The 12,956-nt window shown below is 34.2% G+C and overlaps 1 protein-coding gene across 7 annotated transcripts; it reads left to right on the top strand.

Annotated features, from left to right (window-relative positions):
* LOC105158762 lies at positions 421–12,950 on the top strand. 7 transcript variants are annotated; one of them, XR_002286815.1, is made up of 9 exons: positions 421–1,187; positions 5,017–5,072; positions 5,495–5,604; positions 5,720–5,879; positions 6,203–6,295; positions 7,396–7,527; positions 9,471–9,511; positions 10,775–10,834; positions 10,937–11,179. XR_002286815.1 is itself a non-coding variant. In XM_011075614.2 (9 exons), the coding sequence occupies exons 1-7, from the start codon at positions 476–478 to the stop codon at positions 9,507–9,509; spliced, it is 1,302 nt and encodes a 433-aa protein (XP_011073916.1). In that variant the 5' UTR covers positions 421–475; the 3' UTR covers positions 9,510–9,511; positions 10,793–10,834; positions 12,817–12,950. The 7 variants fall into 7 exon arrangements, 6 of the variants coding, with proteins under 6 accessions (XP_011073916.1, XP_020548494.1, XP_011073917.1 ...); XM_011075614.2 differs by lacking the exon at positions 10,937–11,179 and adding an exon at positions 12,817–12,950 and having other exon boundaries at positions 10,793–10,834; XM_020692835.1 differs by having other exon boundaries at positions 10,793–10,834.

The following is a 12,956-nucleotide window of genomic DNA, read 5'->3' as shown; positions in this document are numbered from 1 at the left end:
GTGATTGAGGAGGGGGGGGCGATGATTCGGGGTGGGAGTGAGGGCGGGGTGTTAATTTTATTTTATTTTTAAATATATTTTTTATAATATATATTTTTATGAATAAATTTGAATTTTTATTTTTTTTTATAAATTTAAAATCCAACTATTAAGATTAATTTTTAGATTTAAGAGGGTTAATATAATCAATATAGATTCAGTGGTCACTAAAATAAAAAATAATATATATTAAGTAAAATTATAATGATAATTTATAAAAAAATTAATACCGTTAATTAAATTTAACAAAAAAAATAATTGAGCTAAATTTTAAAAAATATAGAAAGATTTTCAACCAATTTTTAAAATAAAAAAAACATTTAACGGACATTTTAAAAGACAGTATGCGTTTTAACCATAATTTTCACGTGCTTTTAAAATTAGTTCCGTCTGCAAAAGTTTACTTGTGGCCCTACATTAGGAACATTGTAATGTGATGAGCAACTGTTACTCTTTCTCTCTTCCACCACTCATGTACCTCAGCTTCTCAGGCCGGTGTCGCTTCCGCCACACTATCGTCACTTCCGCAGTCGGCCGCCGCCACCATCGCCGTCGTCTCCTTAAGTACTCCTCCGATTCCACGCTGACACCCACACAGCAGCCTACCATCTTTAGGCTCTCCGATGACACCCTCCAAATAACCCTAAAACCCCCTTTGAATTCCCTTCAACAGTTGGAAGGAAAATTGCATCAGTTCCTCAACTACGGCCGTGAAGCTTTTGATGATTTGAGGACTGTCGTCACCGTCGACGGGAACAACGGAGGGGTGGTAATCTCCTGCAGGAGGTCCACTGTTGAGTTTTTAATTGCACTCCTTGTGTCCAGTTTGGTGGTCGTTACTGCTTTCCGGGGTTTATTTAAACTCCGGGAAAACAGAGGTGAAGTACTGGTATATAAGAGAGATAGGAGCCTGGGTGGCAGAGAGGTGGTGGTTGGAAAGAGGGAGACAAATTGGTCTACAAGCCACAAATCAACACCATTGAGTGGGGATAACGCTAATTATTATCAGAAGAAAAGAAAGAGGAAGCCATTGGGCAGGAGGAGAGTGGAAGAGTTGCCGCAGTGGTGGCCGCAAGTAGTGAATTGGGGTCTCCACGACACCGGCAATAAGGAGGAATATCAGACGATGGCTAACCAATTAATTCGAGGTTGGTTCTAGTAATTGTTCATTTTGTCTCTCTAATTTTCAGCTATTGGCCTAGTGCGAAAGAAACGAGAAGTTCTTATTTTTTTATTTAAAGTTTTTATATTTAGATTCATAGCTGCCAAGAATAATATAAGTGTGAAGTTGAAAGGTTACAAGTAATAGGTTTGGTAAAAAGTTGCTTCATCATTGATTTGTATATAAAAAGACCAATTTTGACCTTAATCTAGTATAATGTAGAACAATTAGTTGATATGGACTACTGGTTTATAACCATTCATCAATGGGTGATGCTTCCCAAATTGGGCAAACGTGGAGACCGATAGCTGCAGAAGTAGGAATAATGACACTTGAGATAATGTTGTTTCCATAAAGTAAGATCCAGAAACAGGTTCACGAAAACCATCAATATCTCTTGTAGAAGCACCAACGAAGGTAATAATAAATACAGTAGCTATGGTCTATAAGGTAGGATCATCAAAACACCAAATCATCCAAAGGAGGCTGTTTCAGATTACTCAAATGTTGGTAAGGGTTAAATTATCCGAATCAAGTTGGAGTTATTTAAAAAAAATACCGAAAGCTTGTAGAAACACAACCTTACCTACTTTTGCCTTTTGGTTATGAGAGATTTTCTTAAGAGTCTAAGCAGAAGCTATGCTTCCAACACCTCAGCTTAGTTCTTTTTCTTTTGTTTTTTTTTGAACAAGCAAAAAGCTGGAAAATGATTTTCTCTAGTTATTGCAATATTACTTAAAGGAGTGCTTGCAATAACTTCTGCATTTAGAGAAGTGCTAGATTCAGGAGTGTTTGTAGAAACTAGAGAGAAGTAAAAGCTAAACTTGGAGTGTTTGAGGAAAAAGCAAACAACTTTGTAAAGGAGTTTCATTGATTAAAGACTATTTGTCTCTACTTCATGTTAAAAGGATACTATTTTCATTAACATTGCACCTTTCCTTTATCAATATAAGTATTTATTCTAAAAAATAATAAAATTTATTTTAATTAATATAGTTCTTTTTTAATTATTTATAAATAATTATTATTTATATATAGTAGAAAAAATTAGTGTTTAATTAAATAAAATTCCAGCTAACTAATATGATAGTTCACCGATATACAATAAGTAGTTTTCCAGGACTGTAAATATATTTAGTTTCTTAGTTCATATTTTTCTATAGTATAGGAATAATATCAAATAATATAGCGCATAAAATCCAAAACTTAAAAAATATAAAACTGTGAAATGTTAATTTTTAATTGCTTTAAATCGTTCAAAGTATTTGAAGAACCCAATATCAACTTTAGATGTACAAATATGAACATAAATTGAAGAAGGGTAATTTTGAATTAAGATGATTAGAATGAGCAGAAAATATTCTAAATTGAAGTTGAAATTATTTATAGAAAAGCCAAAATAGCTAGAAGCACCTTGAATTAGAGGTACTTCTAGTTTTTTATTGTTGTTGTTGACAATACTCCCACACACTCCAAAATAGCTAGAAGCACCTTGAATGAGAGGTGCTTCTAGTTTTTTATTGTTGTTGTTGACAATACTCCCACACACTCCAAAAGTTCTTTTTTAAGTTTCTAAAACACTTTTTAAGAGCTGGCCTAGATTATGATTAAAAAAGTAAGAATCATAAGGAAAAATTAAGAAAAAAGTCTAGATTTCCAAGGAAAATGAATAAAAATATCACAAAAATATATGGATTTTACATTCTTGGGTTTTGGTTCAATTCCCAACTTTTAGGAATATATTTTCCTTCCCAAAGTAATATTATTGAACAAAATAATATGATACTGTGTAATTATGTTCCTGTAAGGTATGCCATTTCCAGCAAAACAAGTAGGTGTTAGCTCTTTTCTGATTCTGAAGTAATTTGAAGCACAAGTTACTTTTCAATGAGACAATCTATTCCTAATCTTAACTAGTTTCTAATCAATTTCCATAGACTCCATATTTCTACCAAGAAAAATTGCTTAACTTCTATACTTTTAGAAGAGTACTAGCCTGCTCAAACACCCCCTAAGCAGGTTGTATATTGCAAGTTACAAGTTAACACACCTCTGAGAGATACAGAATATGGCTACAGTTTTGGTATTGAGGTAGTGCTAGAAGTGGATTACTCGCTCCTATTTGTAAAGACATTAAAAGTAGCATTTTGGTGATGATACAGTTTATAGGAGGAAAAAGTGGTGAACTAACTTTATATAGAATAAGGTTAAACTTTAAAAGTGGCAATGTAGGTTATGATTTAAAAGTGTCTGTTGGAATCTTGGTGTGAGGTTTAAGCATTTACTGAGAAAATGGCTATAATGTTGGGAATGAGATAGTGCTAAAACGGGAAATTTGCTCCTTTCCCTGAAGACATCAAAATTAGCATTCAGTTGAGGAACTAAGTATTGGTATTAAGAGAATATATTCTGCACCAAGGAAATGATGTACTGCTTACAGAGGGAAAAGGTGGTGACTAGCTTTCTTCTTCTTCTCTTTTTTCCTTCTTCTTCTGGGTAAGTAGGTAGTGACTAACTTATGTAGAGCAATGTTAAACTTTTCCAGTGGCAATGTAGGTAACGGCTTGAACATTTCTATTGGAGTCTTTAAACGAGAGAGAGTGATGTGCTGCTTACAAAAGGAGAAGGTGGTGACTAACTTTATGTAGAGCAATGTTATAACTTTTGTGCTGGCAATCCAGGTAATGACTCAAAATTTTTCATTGGAGTCTGTGTTATATATATATATATAGAGTGAGAGAGAGAGAGAGAGAGAGAGCTCCTGGTTGCTAAGATAACAAAGCGTTGTCCTAGTTAAAGAAATTTGGTGTTGCCGAATTTCTTTGGGCTACTAATCTCCTTGAATTTATAGGGTTGATAGCAAAAAGTTCTGATCCTACTAAATGCATTTTGTCTATCCAAGTGTTCGTTATATTTACCTCTTGGTCTGCTATTCTGGTATATGGCTCCTCATGGAAGCCTAAAGGGAACTGCACCGTTTCCTTGTAACTTAAAAAGGAATGTGTCATGTGATTTTTCCGGAGAGATTTCAGAAAAGTAAATAATGATTGACCTAAATGTTGAATACATTGTAGAATTAATCTGGTGTTTATTACAATAGTTCAAATTTCATAATTTCAGACATTCTATTGAAAAACATGAGCAGAGGTGCTCTCTCAATTTTTAATGTTCTTTATTTTAAAGTAAGAACCTATGTTCCAACATTACATTTATCTATACCAACCTTAAGCGTCAGGATAGACCAATATTCCTTGTGTTAATGAAAGAGACGGCTTGAATTTCTTTTAACCCACTCGAGCACAATGTAATTGCCTAGTTTCACTGTACAGTTACCAAAAAAGAGAAGTACGTGTATAGCTTATCTCTGCCTCCCTTATATGCGCTTGTGTCTCTCTGTCTTTTAGGTGATCAGATAGTTTGCATCATGTGTTCTATACAAAAAAATATGCCTAGCTCATGTATATATGGCCAAATTGTTATTGGTTATTCATTCACCATTAGTTCTATGTTTAACAAAATGTCTCTCACAAGAAATCATGTTACTATGAAAGCTTTTATTTTTGTTGTAAAACTGCGAATCCAGCACTATTTTACATACATGATTAAAGCAATACCGTCAAGTTCCATGTGCTATTCGTGCTTGGTATACAAGGGACTCGAATCTTAATAGGTCTTGCATGGAAGGCTTGCTACTTATATGCACTATGGCTCATTTAGATCTTTCTGTCATGTAATTGGACTTTCTTTTCAATATAGGCCCTTTATAATTGTTGTCATGCTTTTTCCTTATTTCAATTTTTCAACATTGATATCAGCAATCATGGACCGCAAAATGAGTGGGGAGGACATTTCAACAAATGATATAGTTCAGGTGAGTAACTTTCTAGTTGACTGGTGTAAATATAATTGTTCATAGTTCTTGAAAATTAATTATTATATCTTGTACTTTATTGAGCATGAATTTGCTAGTTGTTAGTGGCAGGCACTTGCTTAAGGCACTTATTGGTGGTTATTTTTCTTTTAGTTATTTGGTGGACATGGGGAGATACAATATGCATTAGTATGGTACCACATTTTAGCTTAGAGAAATTCTTTCTTGAAAATACAAGAAGTTAGAAGGTGCTCAAAGCTACAATTGTGCTCAAAGCTAACTTCACTATGGAGCTATTATTTCTGCTGGAATATTGTATCATGTTAGGCACCATAGAATGCATTAGAGATAATTGAAACTCCCCTAAGTCGATGTGTTCTGAAACTGAAGCGAGTCAATACTTCCTCTCCTGTCTACTGCAGTTACGTCACATATGCAAAACATATGGAGTGAGGACCTTCATTACCACTGCAAATGCACGTGATTCACTTTATCGTGTTTCAATTAATTTTGTTTTGGACTACTGTGAGAGGTATGGTACATACAGTTTGCGTGTCTTTCTCACAATGAAAGACCTTAATCACCATGTTCTGTCTTCTTGGCATGTTTTTCTCGACATATTAGTAACCTGATTTGATCTTCTATAGCATGTCAAATGTATCCACCTCCATTCAGATTAATGGTGAGGATGTTCGGGAGTTTATTGCTGGGCTTGCTGATAACATTGGACTTGAGAGCGCTTATGCCGCAAGAATGGTATCTGCAGCTGTTGCTGCACGCACACGATCAAGAATCCTGCAGGCTTGGGTGCGTCATCTTTTTCTTGTTTGTGAGAGAATTTTTTTCTGTTTTCTAATATTTCCTTCCAAGGAGGATCGAACTTTAGATCGACGCACTGTTATTTTCTTCCTTTGAAAATCTGTAAGTGGGGCCAATTTCATTTACTTTGTTAAAGATCTTAAAGAAGACTTGGTTATACACACCATTATCTGGGTTGTTTTATCATTTCCCATATTCTAAAACTTTAATATTAGAAGATTTCTATGATGATTCTGTGTTTGTTTTGCCATTACATTATTGTCATCAAACTATTGGAGTTTGATTGTCTTATTATAGTTATCTTATTTCAGGCATTAGAAGTTCAAAATAAACATTCTGAAGCACTAGTTGAACTGTTCAAAGTGTGCGTTATTCACCGTATCTTCCCGCCTGCAGAGAATTCAGTACGTCTCTCTCTCTGGTTTGCTGTGCAAAGTTCTCCATTTGCCTGTCTCTATATTTTATTGAGGTTTTACACCGCGAATGTGTCATGTGGTTTTGTTCCAGGACTTTGCATTAGCTCTTATTCCTCTGCCCAAAAATATTGACGAGTAGTTAACACCAACTAATTTCTTATTGTAAATCCTTATGGAGTTTAAAGGTTCATGCTTTCAACTTACTTTTTCTTTTTCTGCAGTCCTGTTTGCATCTTTTGTCCAGAACTATTGTGGTTGATTGTAACATGAAAAATTTGAATGTGCTAATATAGGTTATCTGGCAAGCCATACTTTCTTCTAGCTTGCCAATAGTAATTTCTCAGTTTTCTTAAAATGATGTTGCTTGCTTTTCCATTATAATATGATATCTCTATCATTAGAGAAGCATGCTTTCTGTTTAATGCTGCTATGTGCTGCTTTCTGTTCAATGTTCTGTGACTATACGGGAGCTTAAAAGTAATTCATTTGGCTCTGTACAGAAGTCAAATCTTCTTTAAAATATTCGATCCAATATCTTCTTGTTATCTATTTTGCGAGGGAGCAAAAACAATTATTTTGATGGAATTTGAAGAACTCATCTTCACTTGAAAGAGAAATCAGGAGGAGTGTATGCAACACAACTTTATTTCTGTATAGGATCAATGACAAAAAGATAATGGTTACTTAAATGAAACCATAGACTGGGTCAAGTATGGACATGACTGTTCCTGACTGGTATTTTACCTTTATCTCTTTATTAAATTTTGATATCAGGCCATCAGGCTTCACACTGGACCTGGAAGCAAGATATGAATACTTGTGCTCTGACAAAGAAACCTATTATGGGGCTTCACTTTTCTGTAACTTGATTTGTATGTCTTTGTTGTTTCACAACCATAATACTCTTCGTTTTCCATACACTAATGAACTTGTCTAATGCGGTAGTGGGTCATTTAACATTACCACCTTTAAGTATTTATTCAAATATGTATAAAGTGCTCCTGCAAATTAGTCGACTCAGTAGTGCATTGTTAGTGGAGAATCCAGAGAGCTTATAGTAATGATACTTTTATTATGTGTTGCTACAGCCCGAGATGGAAATGGTTGCACGAGGCCTTGACAAGTCTTTAAGTGTAGAACAAAGAGAGTATATATTAAACTCTTTCATCGATGTTTGTGGAAAAGATATTGATCAAAGTCTGGTGGAAGCACTGGGTTTGGTATGTCATTCTCGATTTTGATCTTCATAACCTTGATGTTATGTGATATTTGTGCTCGATTTGTTCTTCAGCAGAAGTGAAGAATAAATTGGAATTTGTAAATGTACCTACGTTTTACATTTGTTATGGATATTTGAGTTTGCTTATGCTCAAGTTCCCACTTAGTTGAACTTTACATGAGAATGCCTTTTATCTTGAGGTTGAGATGGAAGCAAAATCTGTTGATGTTGAGAATGTCAGAGATCTGATTTTGATTTAGTTCCCAAATATAGGTTCCTATCTGTCAGTGATTAGGAGCTCATTTTAGCCATGATTTAAAGAAGGAAAGTTAGAAAATTAGTTTGTAATTACATTAGAAGTACTTTTTCCCTTCGCATTAGGAGCTCATTTTGTCAATAATCTAAAGAAGGAAAGTTGGAAAATTAGGCTGTAATTACTTAGTACTCTTTTTCCCTTTTCTGTTGTACAGTTAGTCCTACGACTATGATGTAAAATTAGACGCAAAATGTGAGTGCAAATAGTACTCTAACCCATCTCTATGTGGTACCGGAGCCTCAGAAAAACATAGCTGAGTTTCTGCATCAACCTCTACCATTGATAACACGGAAACCATACTTTTCAAATAACTTCAATACGGCTGAATGATGACAACTTATTGTGCTGATCTCAATTTGTGCGCGTGTGTATCTATGGGGGCGAGGAGAGAGGACTCTAATAGCTGATGCAACGGAGCTGCATCTATGGGGGATAGTCCCCTGTATGCCTATGCAACTTAGGATTCTGCAAATTCCGTGACTATGATGTGTCCAGTGGATTCCATGGAAGAGGAATTAAAACAAGTTTTTTCACATGTGCTATTTGACAGAAGGATCTTAAAATGTCAATAAGATGTATTCTAATTTAGGTACTGATCCCAAATATTTCAACTAATGTTGAAACTTGGTGAGATTAAAAAAGGATATTATTCTCTCACCATGCACCTCAATTAGCTGAAGCACATATGCCCAGACTTGGACTTTTAAAGGACTATGTGTGGAAATCCACCAAAGACTGAAACCACTTGTAATTGGTATTGTAGATGAGGTTGAATATGCCCCCTCTAATTGTTTAGTAAGGAGCACATCAATCATCTTCTTAAATTACTATAGTTTATCATCTGGTATCCTAGTGTTCCTTTTAGTGTTTCTGTCGCACATTTAGGTAGAAGCCTATTTGTTTATTTATTTATTTCACCACTCGCGCACCTAACACACAAGCACACACCCAACATACCCAAGGTTCGAACACGAGACCTCCATAGGAAAGTCTTGTGCCGGAAACCATTGGGCTGGCCCCTGGGGACAACGTAGAAGCCTATTTCTTTCTCCCTCTCTTTGGAATCAGCCCTTGAATAATAGATTCGGTGTTTCAGATTGTATAACTAGTTTTGTGTTGTATCCAACTTCACAAGATTTATAGTTAATCCAAGTAGCAAAAAATTTATACAATGCAGAATTCGTTCAAGTCTCGTGGAGCTTTCAACTACCTTTTCCTTTTGATTAGAGAACTCTTACCAATTTCTTGCTAGCTCTTTGGAATATTTTGTTTAGTAAAATGACATCTCTTCAAATGCACACAAGATTGACAAGAAAGAAACTGTTTGCTAAACTTGATGTAGGTTGCATGCTGAAACAGTCCAAGTGCAATATGTATAGTATCTTCTAGAAAGCAGTTCTTATCACTGTCTTGCTCTAAGTCTACCCAGTTATACTGCATTTTCAGTCTGCAATTGAAGGAATAGAGTATGATGATTGTATGAAATTTTGAACACCTATGACCTATGAGTTTACCAACACATTCCATTTGTGAGTGGATTGTGTTTCTTTCTGCTTAATTCAAAAATTGCTTGAATTTATTTGTGCAACAGTCAAATGTAAGCTTTACTTCCTGCCATGTTCGCACAGGGAGGAGCCAGATATGAACAGGGAAGTGGCCATGCATAAATGTAAGTATGCATATATAGAATGTAGTTGGAGCATTTTGCCAAGGATGTAAGATCATTTCAATTTTCGCATGTTCTGTTGTTTAATTATACTTAGCTTCCACTAATGATCCCTCATTTAGATCTTACTTTTATCTACTTCAAGTAAAATTGATACTTAATCAGTTTACTCAATATTACTGGGAGTGGAAACGACATGTGGATCAAGATGTACAAGTTGATTTTTCATTATGGTTTTGCATTTGACCTTGAAACGAGAAATATTATAAGTTTAATATTAGATAATTTCTTACAGATTCCACTGATAATAGAAGACTTTATGTACGAAAGTTACTTCCTGATCTGCAAAGTGAAACAAGCTTAAAATGATCAAACAAATTCCCTATAATCTCTCCTAATAATGAGTGATATATTGTTGTCTAAAAAGCTCCCTGTAATATTAATTTCAGAATGCATGATATATTGTTACCTAACAACTCTGATGATCATATCAGTTGGAAAATAATCTTTCTGAATCTCCAACACTTCCTCATGCTTTGGAAGAATGGATATTTATCATCCGAGCTTGGCTGAGGATGTATTAGATACCACGTTATCTTCATGTGATTTCAGATGGTAAATGCTCCCTATGGGGGATTAATACCTACCGTAATTCTTTCGAGCAAATTGGAATTTCTGTGTCTTCATGAAATAGTGTATATCATGCCAAGAGCTTGGGTTATTGATCAATTTTATGAGTACTTTGCTTTCTTCATTGACTATTTAACATTACCTAGTATAGATATATATGTCAGTCGATAACTAATAGTTTAATGCTCAAGTGATGATCTGCTCTTCCATATAAGTCGCCGTTTTTTTCCTGAATTTTATGGCCCAACAACTTTGGTTGCCTTGTATTACCTTGGTTTCAAGCTGCATAATTATATATCTATACCCACACTTATATACTTAGTACACATATTGCCCATTTGAGTACGACTTTAGTGGTTTAGTTTTATTGTCTATTTGCGTTCTTGAGGATCTATTGGAGTCTCAGAGATAAAAGGCTGTTATGTTGAGTATATGAAAAGCCTATTATTCTATGTTTCAGTAAGTTTGAGTTGGTTGCACACTGCTTGATTCTTCAAATCTGAGAGCTGTACGAAATACAATGAAAATATTGAGTTGCTGCAAAGGATAAGAGTTGTCTCTATTTTGTATCCCTCACCAAATGACAAGTACAATGTGTCCCATTTAAGTAGCATAGTTCTGACCATTAGATCGAAGATGTTCATTGTTTTGTAGGTAAGAGTTTTCAATGTGGCAACCATACAAGGACATGGGAAGGTTAGAATATTTTCCCTCATCCCAGGTGGAGACCCAATATTTGTGCCTCGATATTCCTCTTTTCGTGAATTATGTGTATCTTGCCTCGTATATTTTCTACAGAATGGGTTTATTGTCTTCCACGAATCTGAAAACTATCAGAGCCTCTTAAGTGAGATTTTTGCTGCCTGTCGTTACCTGCAAGTTATTGCCTGTCAGAGACTCAGAGCATTATAGTCAGTATTTAATACTTAAGAAGAAATATTATTGTCCTTGTAGTTATGAGCAAATTAGTGTGTGAGAGGTGTAAGTGGGCATTGTTTCCCTTTCTTTTGTGCCGAAAATAAATTATATGATTCTGTTGTACAGGTCGAGCGACAATTATTTATTAAATCTTTTTTGATTTGTTAGTAATAGGATGGCTCAAAACTGGCACAAAATCTGATATCTTTTGAGTGAGGATTTTATTTATTAGTGTTTTACGGTTGTTTTGCCCGTTAATCCTGTACATCTATTTTTGGCTTAAGGTTTCGGATGAGGAATTGAAAAAAAAAAAAAAAAAAGAAAACTTGTGAGTATAACAACAAAAACTCTACTTTGTTCTGTAGTCCAGTGCTATTCCACAGAAATGATTTGTTCTTGCCATTTTCTCATGCTTTCTTCACTAATATTTATTACTTCATTGTGTTTTCCCAAGTGATAAGACATATTAGTACCCCTATATTTTCTGCCTTTTGCTTATTATTTAGTAGTATTTTAGGATTTTCTTTTCTTTCCTTGTCCTTGTCACTACCTTTCTACCCCAAACAGGTTCGTTATACAAATAACTCATCACATATATGCATACACTTCTATATCTTCTTGCATTTATTTTTCTCCTAGTTTTCTCTTCACGTTGTTTGTGAGTTCGGGGGACTGAAAGTCCTTATATTTTGTTTTATTTAAGATTATACTTATCATGTCGTTAGATTGGTTGAGATTTGAGTGCCTGAATCCCCCTATGTTATATGAATTTAATTCACAATATGTATTTATGAGAGATTTCTCTCTCCCCCTCGAGAAAACCGTTTGCATTCATTACCTCCTTATAACAAACGATGAAGAGAAGGACAAATGAAAGGGAGAAAAATAATGTAAATCGAATAAGTATGTAAAATACTTGATTGTTCTCTTGCAAATGTAATTTTCTCTGCTCATGTTTCTCTCTTTGTTTATTTCCTTCAGGTAAGCACCTTTTATGGAAAATTTTAATTCAGATCATATTTGGTCGGATCTGAATAAATTATAAGATAAATATAATATATTTGTTGTGTGATTGATATCAGTTCAGGGTGAGTAACAATCATATGACAAGTATATTATTGATTACTTTGATTCGACCAAATATAATTCGATTCAATCAAACGTAATTTAGATGACAATTTTCCCAAATATTATTATGAACATCCATGCGGCAAGCATTGTTATTATCTTAATGAAGTGTTCAGATTATTTACTTATTACTAGATCTAGTCCATCAATTTGACAAAGACTAAGGAAAAATTGATCTCTTGATTTTCGATAGGACTAGTAAGGTGCACGCGTGGGCAGTTAACATTTATTTTACTTATTTTTATTTTTTAATGATACTTATAAAAATTATAAACATGTTACAATTTTGAGTTGTTTTGAAAAATATTAAGTATTAATAATATTTTTTTAAGTAATAATGTAATAAAGGGATAATTACAATTTCCCTGAGAATTAGTGTAATTATATTGGATACTTTGTTTGAGAAATTATATTTAGCACTGTCGATGTTTGTTTCTATCTTATAAATAAGTTTTTTCGTCAGTTAAAATTCACCGAATTTGTTAATATTAATACAAAAATAAAAAATAATATATATTAACCCCTGATTGATTTATTATTGATTTGTTGTGGTTGAATAACTTTTTTTATAATCAAATTATCCTTATATGTTTTTATGCGTTAATGTATTTGAAGAGGTGTATTTTCATCAGACCATGTAGGCAGCACCCTCCAAAGGAATTTTTGACGAGGCCCACACCATTCTTGCAGCCGAGCATGTAACCAGAAGATGTTGTAAAGACTTTACTGCATCAGCACAGAGAATGCAAAGCATTGTCTCCATAGAAGCAAC

This window comes from Sesamum indicum, linkage group LG3, assembly GCF_000512975.1.
Source record: "Sesamum indicum cultivar Zhongzhi No. 13 linkage group LG3, S_indicum_v1.0, whole genome shotgun sequence".
NCBI classification, from domain to species: Eukaryota; Viridiplantae; Streptophyta; class Magnoliopsida; order Lamiales; family Pedaliaceae; genus Sesamum; species Sesamum indicum.
The sequence above is the reverse complement of the archived record's forward strand: the minus strand, read 5'-3'. Positions and strand labels throughout refer to the sequence as shown.